The sequence below is a fragment of the Ambystoma mexicanum genome, chromosome 13, assembly GCF_040938575.1.
Source record: "Ambystoma mexicanum isolate Mex_15411 chromosome 13, UKY_AmexF1_1, whole genome shotgun sequence".
Classification (NCBI taxonomy): domain Eukaryota; kingdom Metazoa; phylum Chordata; class Amphibia; order Caudata; family Ambystomatidae; genus Ambystoma; species Ambystoma mexicanum.
The window spans coordinates 840,092,504-840,107,152 of record NC_090938.1 but is presented as its reverse complement, the minus strand read 5'-3'; the positions used below and the strand labels follow the sequence as shown (position 1 = coordinate 840,107,152).

Below are 14,649 nucleotides of genomic sequence, written 5' to 3'. Positions count from 1 at the left end.
GTTTTTCCATTTTGCAAAGCAGGTAATTTTGTGTTATTCTCAATTTTGAGATTTAAAGTTTCATAAATCTTTGTTAGTGCATATAAACCGCTGTTAATTGCAGTTAGAGTCGGTTCAAGTGGAAAAAAAAGGTTGTTGGTGAAAACCGTAAGACGGTCGCAGAACCTCTCGATGCTACTGACGAGGTTGAGGCTGCATTTGGAGGCTCAGGATAGAGGATTGGGGAGTTTCAGAGGTTTGTCCGGCTTGCTACAGCTTGGTCATTTTGCTCCTCATGCTGCATCTCAGGGACTGCATCTCGTGGTGAGTTTGCGATCACATTGTTGTTTTTTTGGACATATGTTTGTTGTGATTGTAAGTTCAATCGAGTGTTTGTATTTCCTTGATCATATGATGCTCCCAGGGACAGGTGGGCATTTGTGGGTTTCTGTAGAGCTTGTGAGTATAAAAGTGGAAGATTTGAGCTCGCGCAGTTGATTACTTGTGCCCGGCACAAGTGTAGAGGCTCATACAAGGGAAGTATGGGCTGTTTTGAGCGTTGGTGAGGTCTTTCCATTGTGGTTAATGCACCAATTTGCGAGGGTTGTGCTAGAAGTTGTGTATCTGTGGTTTGATTTGTAGGCAGTTGTGGATGATCGTCAGAGGTCACGGGTGGTAGACATATCAAGGGCTTTGTTGCTTGTGGCGGCGTTTTAAAGACAATTGATACAGCTGGATTGGGTAGTCAAAAATTAGGTATGTCTATGGTTATTGATTTAGACCGTATTCCAATACTGTAGGTTTTTTGCCATTCTTTTTAGAAGGGACGCAGGTAACCTCCGATTTTTCTGAAACCCTGTTTTGTAAACAGCGACTCTGCGTCACTCGGCATCATCGATTTCAGTTTGTAAAAGGGCATAAATAGATGAGACCCAAAGTTTCATGGAGCCGATATCGGTTGCAAGATTACATTACTATCGGAGGGAGAGAGAGAGCGCGGGAGTGACGGGGGCTGGTCGGCTGGTCAGCTGAAAAAAGCCAAACAGCACTCACACGTGCACTCCGGCGTTGCGCCCAGCGATCAGTTTTTGCAAGGTCAGTGGGCAGAGCCTAAATTATGACTGTAAAAGAAAATAATCTAATTAGCAGAGATACTAGATATAAGGTTGTAAGATTGTAACCACTAATAAGGTAAAAGAAACCACTAGCGTTATTCAGATGATGTAGAATTCGACTTCATGCAATATAATTCATTCCGTTGGACGAGGAATAACAGAGAGGCAACAGGGTTAGCAGCATGAACAGCACTCGCACGTGCTCTCTGGTGTTGCGCGGGTGCGTTGCACGCGACAATCAATTTTTGTAGGGTCAGTAGACGGAGCCTAAATTATGGCAGCGTTATTCAGATGATGTAGAATTCGACTTCTTGCAATATATTTCAGTCTGTTGGATGAGGAATCACAGAGAGGCAACAGGGGTAGCAGCACGAAAAGCACTTACACGTGCACTCCAATGTTGCGTTCTAGAAACATTAAGGTCTCAGACGTCTGGCAGCAGAACTATCTCAGAGTGTGAAGGGCTACCTCAGGTCTCAGACAGCAGCACTATCCTATCCCAGAGTTTCCCAAAGGCCTCAAATCGAAGAACAATATCTTGGTTTGAGATATCCGTTCATTGAATCGCTCCACTGGGCAGCGAAGCTATTCAGCAATTACAATGTCTCGCTTAGGCCTGAGGAGACAGCAGAGATATCCTCCCATGTGATTGGCTACCTTGGACAGTGAACTTGCTACAAGGTGTTGCTTAGGCCTTAGACAGCAGAGATATCCTTCCATGTAATTGGCTCCCTTGGGCAGTGTAGCCATCCATCCAGTACAAGGTCTTGCTAAGGCCTGAGACAGCAGAGAGATCTTTCCACATGAATGGCTCCGTTGGGTCTCGGACACTAGGGTAGCCATTTGGTTTCCTTGGTTCATGTTTCTTCTCTTCTTTTAGACCCAGATGCTCTTGGAGACAGTAGAACGAACCAGCCCATCGCCAAGGATGACAACAGCAACACGTCCATCCTGATTGGATGCCTGGTGGTGATCATCCTGCTGCTGCTCGTCGTCATCTTCCTCATCGTCTGGAGGCAATACTTGAAGAAGATCCTTGGGAAGGTGAGAAGAAGGCCCCTGAGCCCCAGGGATGGGTTCCTGGGGAAGGTGAGAAAAAGGCCCCTGAGCCCCAGGTATGGGGGTCCTGGGAAAGGTGAGAAGGAGGCCCCTGAGCCCCAGGGATGGGGTCCTGGGGAAGGCGAGAAGGAGGCCCCTGAGCCCCAGGGATGGGGTTCCTGGGGAAGGTGAGAACGAGGCCCCTGACCCCCAGGGATGGGGTCCTGGGGAAGGTGAGAAGGAGGCCCCTGAGTCCCAGACATGGAGGTCCTGGGGAAGATGAGAAGGAGGCCCTTGAGACCCTGGGATGGCGGTCCTGGGGAAGGTGAGAAGGAGGCCCTTGAGCCCCTGGGGCGGGGGGCATTGGGAAGGTAAGAAGAAGGCCCCTGAGCCCCAGGGATGGGGGTCCTGGGGAACGTGAGAAGGAGGCCCTTGAGCCCCAGGGATGGGAGTCCTGGGGAAGGTGAGAAGGAGGTTCCTGGGCCCCAGGGGTGGGGGTCCTGGCGAAGGTAAGAAGGAGGTTTCTGAGCTGCAGGAATGGGGTCCTGGGGAAGGTGAGAAGGAGGCCCCTGAGCCCCGGGATGGGTGTCCCGGGGAAGGTGAGAAGGAGGCCCTTAAGCCCCAGGGAAGAAGGTCCTGGGGTGTGTGACAAGGGGTCCCCTGAGCCAAGGGATGGAGATCCTGGGGAAGGAGAGAAGGAGATTCCTGAGCCCCAGGGATGGGGTCCCGGGGAAGGTGAGAAGGAGGCCCCTGAACCCCAGAGATGGGGTCCTGTGGAAGGTGAGAAGGAGGCCCCTGAGCCTGAGGGATGGGGTTCCTGGGGAAGGTGAGAACGAGGCCCCTGAACCCCAGGGATGGGGTCCTGGGGAAGGTGAGAAGGAGGCCCCTGAGCCCCAGGGATGGGGTCCTGGGGAAGGCGAGAAGGAGGCCCCTGAGCCCCAGGGATGGGGTTCCTGGGGAAGGTGAGAACGAGGCCCCTGACCCCCAGGGATGGGGTCCTGGGGAAGGTGAGAAGGAGGCCCCTGAGTCCCAGACATGGAGGTCCTGGGGAAGATGAGAAGGAGGCGCTTGAGACCCTGGGATGGCGGTCCTGGGGAAGGTGAGAAGGAGGCCCTTGAGCCCCTGGGGCGGGGGGCATTGGGAAGGTAAGAAGAAGGCCCCTGAGCCCCAGGGATGGGGGTCCTGGGGAATGTGAGGAGGCTCTTGAGCCCCAGGGATGGGAGTCCTGGGGAAGGTGAGAAGGAGGTTCCTGGGCCCCAGGGGTGGGGGTCCTGGCGAAGGTAAGAAGGAGGTTTCTGAGCTGCAGGAATGGGGTCCTGGGGAAGGTGAGAAGGAGGCCCCTGAGCCCCAGGGATGGGTGTCCCGGGGAAGGTGAGAAGGAGGCCCTTAAGCCCCAGGGAAGAAGGTCCTGGGGTGTGTGACAAGGGGTCCCCTGAGCCAAGGGATGGAGATCCTGGGGAAGGAGAGAAGGAGATTCCTGAGCCCCAGGGATGGGGTCCTGGGGAAGGTGAGAAGGAGGCCCCTGAACCCCAGAGATGGGGTCCTGTGGAAGGTGAGAAGGAGGCCCCTGAGCCTGAGGGATGGGGTTCCTTGGGAAGGTGAGAACGAGGCCCCTGAACCCCAGGGATGGGGTCCAGGGGAAGGTGAGAAGGAGGCCCCTGAGCCCCAGGGATGGGGGGTGCTGAGGAAGGTGAGAAGGAGGCCCCTGATCCCCAGGGATGGAGGTCCTGGGGAAGGTGAGAAGGAGGTTCCTGAGCCCCAGGGATGGAGGTCCCGGGAAAGGTGAGAAGGAGGTTTGTGAGCCCCAGGGATGGGGATCCTGGGGAAGGTGAGAAGGAGGTTCCTGAGCCCCAAGGGTGGGGGTCCTGGGGAAGGTGAGAAGGGGGTCCTGAGCCCCAGGGATGGGGGTCCTTGGCAAGGTGAGAAGGAGATTCCTGAGCCCCATGGATGGGGATCCTGGGGAAGGTGAGAAGGAGGTTCCTGGGCCCAAGGGGTGGGGGTCCTGGTGAAGGTAAGAAGGAGGTACCTGAGACCCAGGTATGGGGTCCTGCCAAAGCTGAGAAGATGGTTCCTGTGCCCCAGGGGTGGCGTTCCTGGGGAAGGTGAGAAGGAGGCCCTTGAGCCCCCGGGGCGGGGGCCCTGAGGAAGGTAAGAAGGAGGTTCCTGAACCCCAGGGGTGGGGTTCCTGGGGAAGGTGAGATGGAGGCCCTTGAGCCCCCGGAGCGGGGGCCCTGCGGAAGATGAGAATGAGGTTCCTGATTCCAGGGATGGGGGTCCTGGGGAAGGTGAGAAAAAGGAGGTCCTTGTGCCCCAGACATGGAGGTCCTGGGGAAGGTGAGAAGGAGGCCCTTGAGACCCTAGGATGGCGGTCCTGGGGAAGGTGAGAAGGAGGCCCTTGAGCCCCTGGGGCGGCGGGCATTGGGAAGGTAAGAAGAAGGCCCCTGAGCCCCAGGGATGGGGGTCCTGGGGAAGGTGAGAAGGAGGTTCCTGGGCCCCAGGGGTAGGGGGGTCCTGGCGAAGGTAAGAAGGAGGTTCCTGAGCTGCAGGAATGGGGTCCTGGGGAAGGTGAGAAAGAGGCCCCTTAGCCACAAGGATGGGTGTCCTGGGGAAGGTGAGAAGGAGGCCCTTAAGCCCCAGGGAAGGGGGTCCTGGGGTAGGTGACAAGGGGGCCCCTGAGCCCCAGGGATGGGGTCCCGGGGAAGGTGAGAAGGAGGCCCCTGAGCCCCAGGGATGGGGTTCCAGGGGAAGGTGAGAACGAGGCCCCTGAACCCCAGGGATGGGGTCCTGGGGAAGGTGAGAAGGAGGCCCTTGAGCCCCTGGAGTGGGGGCCCTGGGGAAGATGAGAATGAGGTTCCTGATTCCAGGGATGGGGTCCTGGGGAAGGTGAGAAAAAGGAGGTCCTTGAAACCCTGGGATGGCGGTCCTGGGGAAGGTGAGAAGGAGACCCTTGAGCCCCTGGGGCGGGGGGCATTGGGAAGGTAAGAAGAAGGCCCCTGAGCCCCAGGGATGGGGGTCCTGGGGAAGGTGAGAAGGAGGCCCTTGAGCCCCTGGAGTGGGGGCCCTGGGGAAGATGAGAATGAGGTTCCTGATTCCAGGGATGGGGTCCTGGGGAAGGTGAGAAAAAGGAGGTCCTTGAGACCCTGGGATGGCGGTCCTGGGGAAGGTGAGAAGGAGACCCTTGAGCCCCTGGGGCGGGGGGCATTGGGAAGGTAAGAAGAAGGCCCCTGAGCCCCAGGGATGGGGGTCCTGGGGAACATGAGAAGGAGGCCCTTGAGCCCCGGGATGGGGGTCCTGGGGGAGGTGAGAAGGAGGTTCCTCAGCCCGAGGGGTGGGGGTCCTGGCGAAGGTAAGAAGGAGGTTCCTGAGCTGCAGGAATGGGGTCCTGGGGAAGGTGAGAAGGAGGCCCCTGAGCCCCAGGGATGGGTGTCCTGGGGAAGGTGAGAAGGAGGCCCTTAAGCCCCAGAGAAGGGGGTCCTGGGGTAGGTGACAAGGGGGTCCCTGAGCCCCAGGGATGGAGATCCTGGGGAAGGTGAGAAGGAGGCCCCTGAACCCCAGGGATGGGGTCGTGGGGAAGGTGAGAAGGAGGCCCTTGAGCCCCTGGGGTGGGGGGGCATTGGGAAGGTAAGAAGAAGGCCCCTGAGCCCCAGGGATGGGGGTCCTGGGGAAGGTGAGAAGGAGGTTCCTGGGCCCCAGGGGTGGGGGTCCTGGCGAAGGTAAGAAGGAGGTTCCTGAACTGCAGGAATTGGGTCCTGGGGAAGGTGAGAAAGAGGCCCCTTAGCCACAGGGATGGGTGTCCTGGGGAAGGTGAGAAGGAGGCCCTTAAGCCCCAGGGAAGGGGGTCCTGGGGTAGGTGACAAGGGGGCCCCTGAGCCCCAGGGATGGGGTCCCGGGGAAGGTGAGAAGGAGGCCCCTGAGCCCCAGGAATGGGGTTCCTGGGGAAGGTGAGAACGAGGCCCCTGAACCCCAGGGATGGGGTCCTGGGGAAGGTGAGAAGGAGGCCCCTGAGCCCCAGGGTTGGGGGGTCCTGGGGAAGGTGAGAAGGAGGTTCCTGAGCCCCAGGGATGGAGGTCGTGGGAAAGGTGAGAAGGAGGTTCCTGAGCCCCGGGGGTGGGGGTCCTGGGGAAGGTGAGAAGGGTTCCTGAGCCCCGGGGACGGGGGTCCTTGGCAAGGTGAGAAGGAGATTCCTGAGCCCCAGGGATGGGGATCCTGGGGAAGGTGAGAAGGAGGTTCCTGGGCCCAAGGGGTGGGGGTCCTGGTGAAGGTAAGAAGGAGGTTCCTGAGACCCAGGTATGAGGTCCTGCCGAAGCTGAGAAGATAGTTCCTGAGCCCCAGGGGTGGGGTTCCTGGGGAAGGTGAGAAGGAGGCCCTTGAGCCCCCGGGGCGGGGGCCCTGGGGAAGGTAAGAAGGAGGTTCCTGAGCCCCAGGGGTGAGGTTCCTGGGGAAGGTGAGAAGGAGGCCCTTGAGCCCCCGGGGCGGGGTCCCTGGGGACTGTAAGAAGGAGGTTCCTGGACCCCAGGGATGGAGGTCCTGGGGAAGGTGAGAAGAAGGCCCTTGAGCCCCCGGAGTGGGGGCCCTGGGGAAGATGAGAATGAGGTTCCTGATTCCAGGGATGGGGGTCCTGGGGAAGGTGAGAAAAAGGAGGTCCTTGTGCCCCAGACATGCAGGTCCTGGGGAAGGTGAGAAGGAGGCCCTTGAGACCCTGAGATGGCGGTCCTGGGGAAGGTGAGAAGGAAGCCCTTGAGCCCCTGGGGCGGGGAGCATTGGGAAGATAAGAAGAAGGCCCCTGAGCCCCAGGGATGGGGGTCCTGGGGAATGTGAGAAGGAGGCCCTTGAGCCCCAGGGATGGGGGTCCTGGGGAAGGTGAGAAGGAGGTTCCTGGGCCCGAGGGGTGGGGTCCTGGCGAAGGTAAGAAGGAGGTTCCTGAGCTGCAGGAATGGGGTCCTGGGGAAGGTGAGAAGGAGGCCCCTGAGCCCCAGGCATGGGTGTCCTGGGGAAGGTGAGAAGGAGGCCCTTAAGCCCCAGGGAAGGGGGTCCTGGGGTAGGTGACAAGGGGGCCCCTGAGCCCCAGGGATGGGGTCCCGGGGAAGGTGAGAAGGAGGCCCCTGAGCCCCAGGAATGGGGTTCCTGGGGAAGGTGAGAACGAGGCCCCTGAACCCCAGGGATGGGGTCCTGGGGAAGGTGAGAAGGAGGCCCCTGAGCCCCAGGGTTGGGGGGTCCTGAGGAAGGTGAGAAGGAGGCCCCTGATCCCCAGGGATGGAGGTCCTGGGGAAGGTGAGAAGGAGGTTCCTGAGCCCCAGGGATGGAGGTCGTGGGAAAGGTGAGAAGGAGGTTCCTGAGCCCCGGGGGTGGGGGTCCTGGGGAAGGTGAGAAGGGTTCCTGAGCCCCGGGGACGGGGGTCCTTGGCAAGGTGAGAAGGAGATTCCTGAGCCCCAGGGATGGGGATCCTGGGGAAGGTGAGAAGGAGGTTCCTGGGCCCAAGGGGTGGGGGTCCTGGTGAAGGTAAGAAGGAGGTTCCTGAGACCCAGGTATGAGGTCCTGCCGAAGCTGAGAAGATAGTTCCTGAGCCCCAGGGGTGGGGTTCCTGGGGAAGGTGAGAAGGAGGCCCTTGAGCCCCCGGGGCGGGGGCCCTGGGGAAGGTAAGAAGGAGGTTCCTGAGCCCCAGGGGTGAGGTTCCTGGGGAAGGTGAGAAGGAGGCCCTTGAGCCCCCGGGGCGGGGTCCCTGGGGTCTGTAAGAAGGAGGTTCCTGGACCCCAGGGATGGAGGTCCTGGGGAAGGTGAGAAGAAGGCCCTTGAGCCCCCGGAGTGGGGGCCCTGGGGAAGATGAGAATGAGGTTCCTGATTCCAGGGATGGGGGTCCTGGGGAAGGTGAGAAAAGGGAGGTCCTTGTGCCCCAGACATGCAGGTCCTGGGGAAGGTGAGAAGGAGGCCCTTGAGACCCTGAGATGGCGGTCCTGGGGAAGGTGAGAAGGAAGCCCTTGAGCCCCTGGGGCGGGGAGCATTGGGAAGATAAGAAGAAGGCCCCTGAGCCCCAGGGATGGGGGTCCTGGGGAATGTGAGAAGGAGGCCCTTGAGCCCCAGGGATGGGGGTCCTGGGGAAGGTGAGAAGGAGGTTCCTGGGCCCGAGGGGTGGGGTCCTGGCGAAGGTAAGAAGGAGGTTCCTGAGCTGCAGGAATGGGGTCCTGGGGAAGGTGAGAAGGGGGCCCCTGAGCCCCAGGGATGGGTGTCCTGGGGAAGGTGAGAAGGAGGCCCTTAAGCCCCAGGGAAGGGGGTCCTGGGGTAGGTGACAAGGGGGCCCCCGAGCCCCAGGGATGGAGATCCTGGGGAAGGAGAGAAGGAGATTCCTGAGCCCCAGGGATGGGGTCCTGGGGAAGGTGAGAAGGAGGCCCCTGAACCCCAGGGATGGGGTCCTGGGGAAGGTGAGAAGGAGGCCCTTGAGCCCCTGGAGTGGGGGCCCTGGGGAAGATGAGAATGAGGTTCCTGATTCCAGGGATGGGGGTCCTGGGGAAGGTGAGAAGGAGGCCCTTGAGCCCCTGGGGCGGGGGGCATTGGGAAGGTAAGAAGAAGGCCCCTGAGCCCCAGGGATGGGGGTCCTGGGGAACATGAGAAGGAGGCCCTTGAGCCCCAGGGATGGGGGTCCTGGGGGAGGTGAGAAGGAGGTTCCTCAACCCCAGGGGTGGGGGTCCTGGCGAAGGTAAGAAGGAGGTTCCTGAGCTGCAGGAATGGGGTCCTGGGGAAGGTGAGAAGGAGGCCCCTGAGCCCCAGGGATGGGTGTCCTGGGGACGGTGAGAAGGAGGCCCTTAAGCCCCAGGGAAGGGGGTCCTGGGGTAGGTGACAAGGGGGTCCCTGAGCCCCAGGGATGGAGATCCTGGGGAAGGTGAGAAGGAGGCCCCTGAACCCCAGGGATGGGGTCCTGGGGAAGGTGAGAAAGAGGCCCCTTAGCCACAGGGATGGGTGTCCTGGGGAAGGTGAGAAGGAGGCCCTTAAGCCCCAGGGAAGGGGGTCCTGGGGTAGGTGACAAGGGGGCCCCTGAGCCCCAGGGATGGGGTCCCGGGGAAGGTGAGAAGGAGGCCCCTGAGCCCCAGGAATGGGGTTCCTGGGGAAGGTGAGAACGAGGCCCCTGAACCCCAGGGATGGGGTCCTGGGGAAGGTGAGAAGGAGGCCCCTGAGCCCCAGGGTTGGGGGGTCCTGGGGAAGGTGAGAAGGAGGTTCCTGAGCCCCAGGGATGGAGGTCGTGGGAAAGGTGAGAAGGAGGTTCCTGAGCCCCGGGGGTGGGGGTCCTGGGGAAGGTGAGAAGGGTTCCTGAGCCCCGGGGACGGGGGTCCTTGGCAAGGTGAGAAGGAGATTCCTGAGCCCCAGGGATGGGGATCCTGGGGAAGGTGAGAAGGAGGTTCCTGGGCCCAAGGGGTGGGGGTCCTGGTGAAGGTAAGAAGGAGGTTCCTGAGACCCAGGTATGAGGTCCTGCCGAAGCTGAGAAGATAGTTCCTGAGCCCCAGGGGTGGGGTTCCTGGGGAAGGTGAGAAGGAGGCCCTTGAGCCCCCGGGGCGGGGGCCCTGGGGAAGGTAAGAAGGAGGTTCCTGAGCCCCAGGGGTGAGGTTCCTGGGGAAGGTGAGAAGGAGGCCCTTGAGCCCCCGGGGCGGGGTCCCTGGGGACTGTAAGAAGGAGGTTCCTGGACCCCAGGGATGGAGGTCCTGGGGAAGGTGAGAAGAAGGCCCTTGAGCCCCCGGAGTGGGGGCCCTGGGGAAGATGAGAATGAGGTTCCTGATTCCAGGGATGGGGGTCCTGGGGAAGGTGAGAAAAAGGAGGTCCTTGTGCCCCAGACATGCAGGTCCTGGGGAAGGTGAGAAGGAGGCCCTTGAGACCCTGAGATGGCGGTCCTGGGGAAGGTGAGAAGGAAGCCCTTGAGCCCCTGGGGCGGGGAGCATTGGGAAGATAAGAAGAAGGCCCCTGAGCCCCAGGGATGGGGGTCCTGGGGAATGTGAGAAGGAGGCCCTTGAGCCCCAGGGATGGGGGTCCTGGGGAAGGTGAGAAGGAGGTTCCTGGGCCCGAGGGGTGGGGTCCTGGCGAAGGTAAGAAGGAGGTTCCTGAGCTGCAGGAATGGGGTCCTGGGGAAGGTGAGAAGGAGGCCCCTGAGCCCCAGGCATGGGTGTCCTGGGGAAGGTGAGAAGGAGGCCCTTAAGCCCCAGGGAAGGGGGTCCTGGGGTAGGTGACAAGGGGGCCCCTGAGCCCCAGGGATGGGGTCCCGGGGAAGGTGAGAAGGAGGCCCCTGAGCCCCAGGAATGGGGTTCCTGGGGAAGGTGAGAACGAGGCCCCTGAACCCCAGGGATGGGGTCCTGGGGAAGGTGAGAAGGAGGCCCCTGAGCCCCAGGGTTGGGGGGTCCTGAGGAAGGTGAGAAGGAGGCCCCTGATCCCCAGGGATGGAGGTCCTGGGGAAGGTGAGAAGGAGGTTCCTGAGCCCCAGGGATGGAGGTCGTGGGAAAGGTGAGAAGGAGGTTCCTGAGCCCCGGGGGTGGGGGTCCTGGGGAAGGTGAGAAGGGTTCCTGAGCCCCGGGGACGGGGGTCCTTGGCAAGGTGAGAAGGAGATTCCTGAGCCCCAGGGATGGGGATCCTGGGGAAGGTGAGAAGGAGGTTCCTGGGCCCAAGGGGTGGGGGTCCTGGTGAAGGTAAGAAGGAGGTTCCTGAGACCCAGGTATGAGGTCCTGCCGAAGCTGAGAAGATAGTTCCTGAGCCCCAGGGGTGGGGTTCCTGGGGAAGGTGAGAAGGAGGCCCTTGAGCCCCCGGGGCGGGGGCCCTGGGGAAGGTAAGAAGGAGGTTCCTGAGCCCCAGGGGTGAGGTTCCTGGGGAAGGTGAGAAGGAGGCCCTTGAGCCCCCGGGGCGGGGTCCCTGGGGTCTGTAAGAAGGAGGTTCCTGGACCCCAGGGATGGAGGTCCTGGGGAAGGTGAGAAGAAGGCCCTTGAGCCCCCGGAGTGGGGGCCCTGGGGAAGATGAGAATGAGGTTCCTGATTCCAGGGATGGGGGTCCTGGGGAAGGTGAGAAAAGGGAGGTCCTTGTGCCCCAGACATGCAGGTCCTGGGGAAGGTGAGAAGGAGGCCCTTGAGACCCTGAGATGGCGGTCCTGGGGAAGGTGAGAAGGAAGCCCTTGAGCCCCTGGGGCGGGGAGCATTGGGAAGATAAGAAGAAGGCCCCTGAGCCCCAGGGATGGGGGTCCTGGGGAATGTGAGAAGGAGGCCCTTGAGCCCCAGGGATGGGGGTCCTGGGGAAGGTGAGAAGGAGGTTCCTGGGCCCGAGGGGTGGGGTCCTGGCGAAGGTAAGAAGGAGGTTCCTGAGCTGCAGGAATGGGGTCCTGGGGAAGGTGAGAAGGGGGCCCCTGAGCCCCAGGGATGGGTGTCCTGGGGAAGGTGAGAAGGAGGCCCTTAAGCCCCAGGGAAGGGGGTCCTGGGGTAGGTGACAAGGGGGCCCCCGAGCCCCAGGGATGGAGATCCTGGGGAAGGAGAGAAGGAGATTCCTGAGCCCCAGGGATGGGGTCCTGGGGAAGGTGAGAAGGAGGCCCCTGAACCCCAGGGATGGGGTCCTGGGGAAGGTGAGAAGGAGGCCCTTGAGCCCCTGGAGTGGGGGCCCTGGGGAAGATGAGAATGAGGTTCCTGATTCCAGGGATGGGGGTCCTGGGGAAGGTGAGAAGGAGGCCCTTGAGCCCCTGGGGCGGGGGGCATTGGGAAGGTAAGAAGAAGGCCCCTGAGCCCCAGGGATGGGGGTCCTGGGGAACATGAGAAGGAGGCCCTTGAGCCCCAGGGATGGGGGTCCTGGGGGAGGTGAGAAGGAGGTTCCTCAACCCCAGGGGTGGGGGTCCTGGCGAAGGTAAGAAGGAGGTTCCTGAGCTGCAGGAATGGGGTCCTGGGGAAGGTGAGAAGGAGGCCCCTGAGCCCCAGGGATGGGTGTCCTGGGGACGGTGAGAAGGAGGCCCTTAAGCCCCAGGGAAGGGGGTCCTGGGGTAGGTGACAAGGGGGTCCCTGAGCCCCAGGGATGGAGATCCTGGGGAAGGTGAGAAGGAGGCCCCTGAACCCCAGGGATGGGGTCCTGGGGAAGGTGAGAAGGAGGCCCCTGAGCCCCAGGGATGGGGTTCCTGGAGAAGGTGAGAACGAGGCCCCTGAACCCCAGGGATGGGGTCCTGGGGAAGGTGAGAACGAGGCCCCTGAGCCCCAGGGATGGGGGTCCTGGGGAAGGTGAGAAGGAGGTTCCTGAGCCTCAGGGATGGGGATCCTGGGGAAGGTGAGAAGGAGGTTCCTGAGCCCCAGGGATGGAGGTCCTGGGAAAGTGAGAAGGAGGTTCCTGAACCCCAGGGATGGGGATCCTGGGGAAGGTGAGAAGGAGGTTCCTGAGCCCCAGGGATGGGGGTCCCGGGGAAGGTGAGAAGGAGGCTCCTGAGCCCCAGGGATGGAGGTCCTGGGGAAGGTGAGAAGGGGGTTTCTGAGCCCCAGGGATGGGGTCCTGGGGAAGGTTAGAAGGAGGCCCCAAGGATGACGGTCCTGGGGAAGGTGAGAAGGAGGTTGTTAGGAGGCCCTTGAGCCCCAGGCATGGGGGTCCTGGGGAAGGTGAATAGGAGGCCCTTGAGCCCCAGGGGTGGGAGTCCTGGGGAAGGTGAGAAGGAGACCCTTGAGTCCCAGGGATGGGGGTCCTGGGGAAGGTGAGAAGGAGGACCCTGATCCCCAGGGATGGATGTCCTGGGGAAGGTGAGGACGAGGTTCCTGTGCCCCAGGGATGGAGGTCCTGGGGAAGGTGAGATGGGGGTTCCTGAGCCCCAGGGATGGAGGTCCTGGGGACGGTGAGAAGGAGGTTCCTGAGCCCTATGGGTGGGGGTCCTGGGGAAGGTGAGAAGGAGGTCCTGAGCCCCAGGGATGGGGATCCTGGGGAAGGAGAGAAGGAGGTTCCTAAGCCCCAGGGATGGGGGTCCTGGGGAAGGTGAGAAGGGGGTTCCTGAGCCCCATGGAGGGGTCCTGGGGAAGGTTAGAAGGAGGCCCCAAGCATGGGGGTCCTGGGGAAGGTGAGAAGGAGGCCCTTGAGTCCCAGGGGTGGGAGTCCTGGGGAAGGTTAGAAGGAGCCCCTTGAGTCCCAGGGATGGGGGTCTTGGGGAAGGTGAGAAGGAGGCACTTGAGCCCCAGGGGTGGGGTTCTGGGGAAACTGAGAAGGGGGTTCCTGAGCCCCTGGGATGGGGGTGAACATTTCACCAGGGTGAGGGTGACTAGGAGGGGTCTTTGCTCCATTCTGCCCTGCACACAGAGCAGAACTGCTGGGAACATGCTTGCAATGCCTTCTATATTCCCATGTTTGCAATGCAGTGACATTTCGTTTCCCCATTTCTTTCTGCCTGTGTGATCGGTAACAGGATAAATAGGCCTTACTCCTAATTGAGCCGGGACCCTATTGCGTAACATTTTGAACCAAGACAAGCCAGACATCAGAGCACACAAATTAATTGAATAAGTAACAAAAAAACTACTAAATGTCTCTGTGAAAGACGAGATTTGACTTGTGTGAAAACCTTGTTCTATTTATGTGTGCGTGTGGGGGATGTGTGCGTTGTGTGTGTGTGTGTGTGTGTGTGTGTCTGGATGTGTAGTGTGTGTGTGTGCAGGCATGTGTGTGTGTGTATGCAGGCATGTGTGTGCATGAGTGGTGTGTGTGTGTGCAAACGGGGGGTGCGTGTTGTGTGTGTGTGTGTGTGTGTGTGTGTGTGTGGACACGTGTGTGGTGTGTATGTGGCTTGAGTCTGAAAGAGTCAAAATAGTTCATTCAGATAAAATATAATCCACAAAACGTCAAGTTCTTATAGGTTAAGAAAATATTCCAGTATTAAAACATTCCCTTCACTTCTTAGGTTAAAATAAAAAGAACATAATATATAATAACAGCAGGACTATGACCCAAGGAAAAAGAAAGGGGTAAATATACTGAAAGCGCTTTGTGACATTTAAATCACTTCTTTTAGGTTTCCTTTTAGTAAGGGTTCAGTGCAGAGTCACACAGCAGCATTACAGGTTTGCATTTCCAATGGAAATATGAATACAGAGAATAACACACAATTACCAAAATGTTGCTAAAGCATCTTCTGGGCCTGGGGTGACGGCATGCTTCAGGTCAATGATGTTTATACATTGGACTGGTCACCCTAGTATCGGGGCGTGACACAGAGCTCGCATATCACTGGAACATGTTTCCAGCTGTATGGAGGGCACAAGCCTCCGGCCTCTTCCTTGTTGCCGCGATGGACAGACTGGCAACACATGCCCCGCGGGCACTGGGGCGACACGGGAGCCTCTCCTCTGCAAGGGTCTCCTGCAGGCAAAGGTGCTTTATCCTCAGCTGGGGGGCAGGCTTCTATCAGCATAGGCTAGAATTCATTCTAGATAGGGGTCCCCAGCCTCGCCCATCCTTCATGCCATTTCTTGGGCACCACTGATGCTTCAGTGTGCAGGACTTGGGGTCACAGTCCACGTCTCTGGTCTTGGGGGGGTTATAATGAATG

General features: G+C 60.2%; 1 protein-coding gene across 5 annotated transcripts in view; it reads left to right on the top strand.

The window, feature by feature from the left end:
* DDR1 (discoidin domain receptor tyrosine kinase 1) overlaps positions 1-14,649 on the top strand; it is a 318,555-nt gene that overhangs the window by 231,446 nt on the left and 72,460 nt on the right. For all 5 annotated transcript variants that reach the window (XM_069635358.1, XM_069635356.1, XM_069635355.1 and 2 more), the window contains one exon: positions 1,975-2,138. In XM_069635358.1, coding sequence (XP_069491459.1) covers positions 1,975-2,138 — 164 coding nt within the window. The remainder of the gene's footprint in view (positions 1-1,974; positions 2,139-14,649) is intronic.